Genomic DNA, 8,870 nt, shown 5'->3' on the forward strand with positions numbered 1-8,870 from the left:
AATTGTGAAGAGCATTTGAAAATGAACAAAAAATTATGACATATGTTCTTAGTTACAGATTTCTCAGGTTTTTAACTGAATTCTTTGGTTTTAGATGTCCGGCTACGAAAACTGGCTGGAGAAAAGGAGGAATTGTTGTCCCAGGTAAAATAAGCTATTCTTTCCAGAAACAGACCTTTCTGTATCCTTTTGCAGACTATTAATATATTAGCAATAAAGAAATATTAAGCACCTAAGCTGCTTAATCAAATATTAAAGCGCTAAAGCAAAATATAATACCCAACTTCTTACCTGGCTGGCTACCACAAATTGTCAGCACCTCTCACTAATGTCCTTTTCCATGTGACTTTGATCTTAGATGGTGAAGAAGCCTCATTTCACTAGCTGGTTAGCTGAAATATAACTTGCTGCTGACTCAACTATTAGTGCATGTACTTACAGTTGTTCTTTCTTTTATTTTGTCTTATGTGGAAATACTGAACCCAATGAAATGACGTTCTCATGAGCTTCCCAATTGCTAAGTGATGCTATTTCTTTGATAATTTCAGCCACTGAAATAGAAAATTAATATTATCAAAGTAGTTGTATTTTAATACAGTTCATTATTGAGAAGAGAGGACTCAAGAAAACATATAGCTGTTGAACAATTGTTAATAATAACATTGGTTTGGGGCTTCTAGTTGAACGCACTACTAATTTAAAGTCATGTTGTCTACACCTCATTTTGCTGTGTATATACCTTAATTTTAGTGTAGATACCGGTTTAGAATGCAAATAAATTACAGTATTGAATCAAGGCTATTGTATATATGTATATAAAGATGTATATGCGTATTTGTCACCATATAATTGTAGAAATCACTGTTAAAATATTTTATTTATATCATGAATGGGAGTATAACTCTTGAACCACTCATCTGTAGGACAGTATTTTGATAATAGAATCAAAAAAGTAGCTCCAACTTCTTTCATAAAGTGCAGACACAAAGGACGTAGCTGAGGAATCCGTGTCCCCTGACTACTGGAAAAATCCTGAGACAGCTACTGTAGCATGAAATTGAACCGTTTAAGACTATTGTGCACCACAGACTTGCCTAGGACCTTACTTCCAGATGGAGTAAAAGAGAGGATCCCCAAAAAGCCGTGTATTATTCTTTCTGTAAACTCACCAGGATATTGTTAATAACTTTCATAAGTGTTTAGAGTCTAAAAGGTATACTGGCTGGCTTTGCTGTTTGGCCACACAGAACCGCCACAGCTAGCAGCACCTGGGGACTGCTCTGCCTTTCTCCCTGTTGAATATTTAGATAGACAACCACTGAACCTTCTAGAAGTCTCTTTTTCACAAAAGAATACTTTTTTTTTTTTTTTTCAGGTTAGAAAACTGAAGATGCAGTTGGAAGAAGAGCGACAGAAATACTCTAAAAGTGATGGCATGAATACAGATATCATAGGCTTAGAGAATGGTTCTGACTTGCAGCTAATTGAAATGCAGAGTAGGTATATGGTTGCTGTTCAAAGGTATTCTTACTGGCAAGAGGAAACAGACTCTTCCAGCTGCTTTTCCTATATTCTTTTCCTATATTGGTGTGTAGTAGTAGTATTGTGAAGGAATATATAATTGAGCAGCTAGATTTTTGGTGGTATATCTCCCTGCAGGAGAATTCTAGCTGCAGAATAGCTTAAAAATCTGCCGCCTTCAGTGCTGAAAAATAACATTCTGGGAAGTTATTTTTCAGTTGATGACCTTGTCTAGAATGGGTGCCACTACTTGAACAATTTCGATTTTTAGATGATAGAATTTCACCTTGAGATATTTTGTTAATATATTCTACTTGATTTTTTATTTTGTTGACTCTCTGATACAGAAACTTAATCTACAAGACTGTTATTCTCTGAAATAAAACATGAAAAATTATTGAAGCTTAATACGATATTCAGTGTTGCTTCACAGAAGCACTAAGCTACTTTCCATTTCAAGCAGGCTATTTCATCAGCTGAAAACTTGTTTGACAGATTGTCATTTAGTATGCTTGTGGCAATGTACATGAACAGACCACTGGCAATGTCAGGGCTAAAATATAACACCAAAATAATTTGCAAAACTCCTTGGTTTGTCAGGCAGGTTCAAGCCTTGTACTCCTTATATTTTGAATGTTATTACACATGTCAATGCCAAATGCTTCTGGTATTGTGTCTATAGTGATTTGATCCGTTTTCACAGTGTGTGTTGGTCATTGTGTTGATTCTCTTTTGAGAGGTGAGTTGGATATAAATATGTGTCTTAAAGAGTGTATATCTCATTTATAAAACTGAGATTTAATGCACACTCTTACAGAGACAGTAGCTGTATTCTCTAAACAACATGTTAGGGAGACCTTCTCTAACAAACAGGAAAATTATTTCCTTTTCCTGCTCTCCAAAAAGACTTCTGAAATAACATTTGTGTCTTTGTAAACCTTTCTATGGGCTTCTCAGTAAAATGGTATTTTTAATGAATTTTAATTAAAAGGGAAACTGCCAGTATAAAAAGTTGCTTTGACTAATATGTTTGTCTCAATTTTTGTCTAGGAGATGCCAACAGACAAATTAGTGAATATAAATTTAAGCTTTCGAAAGCTGAACAAGATATAACTACCTTGGAACAAAATGTAAGTGGGTCTCTCTTCATATTTATTCTTATCATTACGCTGGCTCTGCACACTTTTATAATACTTCTATAAGCAAAAACTGAAAACATATTTCATAATTTGATTTACTATCTTTTTAGTTTGCACAGAATGACAGTACATTTGTATTTTTTCATGTATTGTCTAATTCAATACCTATGCATAGTCTAACCATAAGAGAAAATAATACGGAGTTAGTTTATTGAGATGTGAATGTACAGCAGAATATGAAGAGGAACTGAAGCTACTAGTTCATGAAAATCAGTTTATGTAGCTTAATTACTTGTAAGAAAGTTGTATAGACTGTGGAAGGTACATCATTTACTCTCTGAAATTCAGGAGTTTATTTCTGTAGATCTATGTTTCTCATACTGATTTACTCATGCTTTGTGTCTATAAATCAGTAACATGGTATTATAGTTCAGCATCTCTGTAGATCACCTAAAAATATATAAAGGATTGTGATTTGAATCACAGAGGCATAGTTGGTCTCTCTTCTACAGCAACAGGCTACTAGCCCATTCTATGGATTTCAGGGTATCAGGGAGAACTATAGATGTAACAGTCCAGTGAGTGGGCTGCAGTTTGCAGCCAGGTTTTGTCTCAAGCCCCCCTCTTTATTGCTGAATTCTGTGCTTGAGCTCAACAGCTCTTGCATCATGTCCTGATAACAGTTACAGTCTCCTTTCTGCTGTATGCATTTTCATTTGGTCTTTGCTTTTCACCTTTCCAGGTTGTTTTTTTGTGTGTCACTTTGTTGTTGGTTTGGGTTTGGTTTGGTTTTTTTTTTTTTTTTTATCCCATGTGTTCCCCAGTTCTTGATTTTTCTTTTTCCAGCTCTTTGCTTAGTTCTTAACCTTCTATATCTTTCAGCTGTGTCCTATGCTATATTCCATTCTCTACCATTTCCCATGACCCTTGCCAGGGAGGACAGACAGTCAAGGGTATTCCAAGTTTCTACCCACAACTTATTCTACAGTTTTATTAGTTGTTTTAAAAATTCTTTTTGTAATTATGGCTGCTGCTAACACAGTCAAACTTCCTTTTTCCAGAAGGAGTCACTATGGATAATTCACAGGATGCCTTGTGTCATGGTGGCTTTTCAGAAGGTGAAGAACAGCTGGTGGCAGGTGAGCTCAGACTGGAACACCTGAGTAATCTTTTGTCTTGTTTGGGTTTGCAGATTGGACGACTTGAGGGGCAGGTTGCAAGGTATAAAAATGCAGCAGAAAATGCAGAAAAAGTAGAAGATGAACTCAAAGCTGAAAAGAGGAAGCTTCAGCGAGAGGTAATTAATTTGATTTCCTTTTCAGCTCCATGCTCCTTTTCATCTTGGACTGCTCTGTCTTTTGCCTCCAAGCTCTGTTTTTTGTAATCTTTGGTTACAGCTTTTAAGTGTTTTTTGAGAAGGTCTCCGAGTATATCAGTGTTGCATTGAGAAGACAACTACCAAATAAAAGTAATTACAGTTCAAGGCAGTACTTCCTTGAAAGGAAGGATCTAAAATTATATATTCTTCTAAATCCACTATTGCACTATTTAAAACTAATGCTTCTGCAAAAATTAATGGGGAGCTGAATGCTCTGTGTCAAGGGCCAGCCTGGGAAGTTTCCAGCATACACCTCACAGGGAGCTGGGAAGAAGCTGTATTTAACTGAGCTGTTTGTCATGCTTGCTTAAGACCTGCTGCATGACTGGCATGTTTGCTACCCATAGGAATATATATATCCATCAGCAAGTAACCATTGTGGAGAGGGCTGTACCTTTAAATAGTGTGTAATAGGAAGTTGCTAGCACCTACCTCTTTCGGAAGGAGTACGTTTCATGTTTCAGTTGCTTCCTAATTATCTTTTTAATAGTTGACTTCCACTTCATCTGACTGCAATCATGAAAGAGTTGTGTCTTAACTTACGTGGTACTCTTACAAAGCATATGATACTTGTATTCCTGATTTAATTTCCTCTGTCAAAGTTTAAGAACAGTAGAAAGTCTGGTTAAAGTGATCATAACTTTTGCTTTTATTTTGTAGTTAAGAACAGCACTGGATAAGATAGAAGAGATGGAGATGACCAATAGCCACTTAATGAAAAGGCTGGAGAAGATGAAGGCAAATAGGACTGCGCTTTTATCTCAGCAGTGAAGTGGAAATCAAAAATATGATGCACTGCTCCTTGAATAACTAGCCCTTAGCTTGTTTTTTGGATACAGACTTTCATTGGCACAAACTATTTGAACACTGAGTTGTTCATTGCTGGTTTGGTTTCGTAATTAAATGGCATACTTCTTTTTGTAACTTATGAGAGAATGAAATGTAGTTTGAATTCCCACATGAATGACAGCAATTTTTCTGTAGCCTTTGATTCTAGAGTCAGAGCTGGAGCACAACGCTGTATGTTCAACTTAGCGGTAGCAAATGTTTTTACGACTGTGGAATCAAGTTTACTCACGATCTCTTTGGGCTGCTTTAATGATGCTTGATGCTTGGAGACAGCTGCATGAATTCAAGACGACACTGTTTTACTGTATTATAGACTAACATATTTGCTCAAGACATCACACAGCACAAGTGCCTTTTATCTGGTGCAATTCTAGACTTCATTGTTGAAATAACCTTTGAAATCAGATAACATTTTATTTTAAGATACATTTGGGGTATTCACTAAACTTTATACATTTTGAAAATGCATTTTTGTAAAATATTTAAATTTATAAGAAAAGAATAGGGACTGTATATAAAAATCTGCTTTTTTGCATGAGCACATCTGAGTTCCTAGGTAATTTTGTCAAAAACTAGTCCTGATACTCTTAGTATTAAGAGTGCAGATTTAAAGAATTATGTTGTACACCATGAAATTATGTCATCTGCTGCTTATGTGTGAATTGAAATTTTAGGGTGGGAGGAAGGGGTGGGAAATGTGGCTAAGGAATTTATTAAATGGACACTTGACTGACTGAAACCAGATGTTTTGTGTTTTCTTTTAAATACTGAGATGACAACAGGACAGAGGAAAACCTTTGCGGAGTAGTTAACTCCGATCTTCATATTCTTGAAAAGTATCTCTTTGGCTTTGAAATTTTGAATTTGTTATGGTTGGTTGGTTTGTTTTTTGTTTTGTTTTTTGACTTTTTAGCCTGGTCTGCTACTTTTAGGCTGTACTGCTGTGGAGGATGGGGGCAGTACAGGGAAGAAGGTGTTTTCTGGAATGCTGGGGATTTTCTCTGTAGCCTATTCTTTATGGACAGTGAATGCTAGTAAGAACTTCCACTCTTTTCAAGCTGGCACATCACCAGTGGGAAATGAGTAGCACCTGTATTGGCAATTCTGAAGTATTTGAAGTGGTGTCACCCCTGTGTTGGACTTAACTTGAGGCCAGCAGGAGCCCAACATTTGGCCTGAGAGGAATCATCCTTTTGGACCTGTAGCAGATGCTTTCCTGTTGCGATTGTTCCTGTGTGTACTTTTTCAGAAGATACTATCAGGGTCTCGATTAGTTGTTTTTAATGGTCTGTATTCTGAAGATAAAGGGATATTTTGGGGGTTTTGAGTGTTCACACATACAAAACTCTGCTAAAACCTTATTTGGCGTATGGTGGGGAGCACATCTTCTTCTAATTAATTTCCTCTAAACCACCCCATTGAACCTGGACATTTTATGGCACAGAGAAAACTGTAATTATGATATTAAACTGTGACAGTCAGATAAGGAGCTACTAACTCAAGTACCAGCCTACTGCAAAATTTCTTCTAGAGCACAGGTAAAGCATCAGTGCATCCTTTCTAAAGATTAAGATTTTTTTAGTAGTTTTTTCAAAAGTTGTATGTTGCAGATTTCTGATAGTGTAGCCACTTCAGTTGTAGAGCTTCTCCATTTCTTGCTGTGAGAAAATCAAAACAAATTCAACAAAATACCCAGAACATAAGATACCCAACATTTAGACTGTATGATACTGGATTATGTGATCCATTGTGACTCTTTAAGGCATTTAAAAGAACTAAGGGGGAACAGTCCTAGGAGGGATTAATTTCAAGTCTTTCACTTTCTTCCAAAACAACTCTTACCAGAAGTAAGAATAATGTTTTACCTGATTCTTGTAAACTGCTTTCATATAGGTAGGTCAGAAACAAAAATAAAAAGCAAAATCAGTAAATAAAAGCATCAGTATTATCAAGCCTGTCCTATTTTTAAGTTTTCCTTATAAAACTATTTCAGAATTGTGCAACTCAACGGAATTTTTCTAATGGCTATATTGTATCTGACGTTTGTTTGAAAATTACAGAGTGACTGTTTTTCCAGCTGTGATTTTTATGGTGCTGTTAGCCACGATGCAACTTAATGTTGCAAACTACTTAGAATGTATAAAAAGTCTGTCTGCTAACAAGGTACACTGAAGTTTTAAAAATGATCCTTCAGTACAACTCATGCTGCTTAGTAGCTGCTTGTTCAAAACTTGGCCCTTGACATTTAACAAACTTTTCTGAAAGCTCACCTAGCAGCACAGTGGGCTTATTGGCCACCTTTTAAACTTTTTATTTATTTTTTTCCCCCACCTTAGCAGTCTAAGCAATCATATGTAGTTGGTGGAATAAAAAAGTCTTGAAGCAAAATGCTTGTTTACTTGCATGTGCCTGATGACTAATTTCCTCTTGGACTAATTTCCTCCACTTGACTGGTCAAGTCAATAATTATTCTTCTAGGGGTGCAGGCAGCAGTCAGCTTCCTTTCTCATGTCATCATTCTCCATTTCTCTGTCAATGTGTTCTGTGGTGTCTTTCTGCAGTATGAAAACGAAAACCAAGTATGTTTTGTTGTATCGCTTAGGCAAAACACGCACAGCAGATGGGATGGCCCAATTCACATGTTCTGCTTTAACACTGGAAATGCAGAGTGTTTTCCAAAGCTTTCCAGTAAGACTGGTTTGTTTTTTTCATTATCATTTTTCTGTAATACTGGGGAAGATGGAGGAAAGTGTTTCAAAAGTTTTTCATCTCTAACAACTCTGTAGAGCTATAGAATATTACATTGTGTTTACCTTTACTAGGGTGATGTCTAGAGTTCATCTTTCTATTCTCCACAAAAGGAGAACCTCCAAATAGATATTTAGACCAGCATGATCTCACTAAAGTCCAAAGAGATCAGAAAACTCCTCAGTTTCAGGGCCATGCCATGAAATAAATAGATAGCATTGCATGACCTCAGGAAAAATGAGACTTACTGATGAGGCACTGTCTCAGGATACAAGTGTCTAAGGCAGCTGCCCCACAGGCATCGCTGTGTCCTCCTGAACATCAGCCACTTCAACCAGACCACTGTCTTCTTCCATTTCAGCATCATGTGGCCTGACTGCACGTTCCAGAGATCCCACATTAACCTCTGTCATCCCTTCAGTGAGACCTAGACTTAGGGCTTGTTCACTGGCTCAAGAAAAGCATCCAATTTCTGCTCTCACAAGTATGTGTGGACCAGAATTAGACATTTACAGGCAAAGAGTTATCTAGATAAATATCTCAAAGTGTTTCTGAGATCACTGGGATGACCTGGGAGGTACCATGAAAAGCTGTAATAAGGAAAGAGGAAAAAAAAAGGGAGAAAAGATGTTATTTTGATGCAAGTATAGGCTTGAAAAAAGTGTAAGTAACAGGGACTGATAGCGATGGAGAAAGCTCTTCTTTCGAATCAAAGCACAGTTCATTTTAGTTGCAACCAGTGTATCTGTGACAGGCAAGACCTTTCCACCATTGCTGGAGACCACAAATTGCTTGTTGGCCAAATGGAAAAACAAGCATTAGCCATAATTACAGAAAGCTTATAGGGAAGGCTGTTTTCAGTCAGACTAACTAAGGTTTGGTTGAGAAAAAAAATTTAAGTTATATTTAATTATATTAATCGGATAATTATAGAGAAACTTGCAAGGGGACAGAGGTGGCTTTTAGGGCCTCTTGAATGCTGCCCACAAAAAGGTGCAAAGTTTTAGTAGTAAGTGGGCATAAGGATAATTGTGACAGGGCATAATGCCAGTATTTTTGGTGAGGGTGTGGTTTTTCACACCCAGCACAGTTCATTCTTCCCTCAAGTTGGGGGGGAGGGGGGTGTTTATTTCATGGGGGGTTATTGGGGCCTAGTGGAAAGGTTTGGTGTGAGTTTGTTAGAGGACAGAGAGCAGCACCAAAAAGGTAAAGAGAAACTACATCTTCCTGATTTG

The 8,870-nt window shown here is 37.0% G+C and overlaps 1 protein-coding gene across 5 annotated transcripts in view; it reads left to right on the forward strand.

Annotated features, from left to right (window-relative positions):
• LRRFIP2 (LRR binding FLII interacting protein 2) overlaps window positions 1–5,586 on the forward strand; it is a 55,438-nt gene extending 49,852 nt beyond the window's left edge. For 3 of the 5 annotated variants that reach the window (XM_082045320.1, XM_082045322.1, XM_082045321.1), the window contains 5 exons: window positions 95–144; window positions 1,376–1,496; window positions 2,572–2,651; window positions 3,853–3,957; window positions 4,699–5,586. In XM_082045320.1, the coding sequence (XP_081901446.1) occupies window positions 95–144; window positions 1,376–1,496; window positions 2,572–2,651; window positions 3,853–3,957; window positions 4,699–4,809 (467 nt within the window). In that variant the 3' untranslated portion in view covers window positions 4,810–5,586. The remainder of the gene's footprint in view (window positions 1–94; window positions 145–1,375; window positions 1,497–2,571; window positions 2,652–3,852; window positions 3,958–4,698) is intronic. The other 2 variants (XM_082045323.1, XM_082045324.1) reach the window with 2 other exon arrangements.
• The last annotated feature ends 3,284 nt before the right edge of the window (window positions 5,587–8,870 follow it).

Source organism: Streptopelia decaocto, assembly GCF_964273445.1.
Source record: "Streptopelia decaocto genome assembly, chromosome: 2".
Lineage (NCBI taxonomy): Eukaryota > Metazoa > Chordata > Aves > Columbiformes > Columbidae > Streptopelia > Streptopelia decaocto.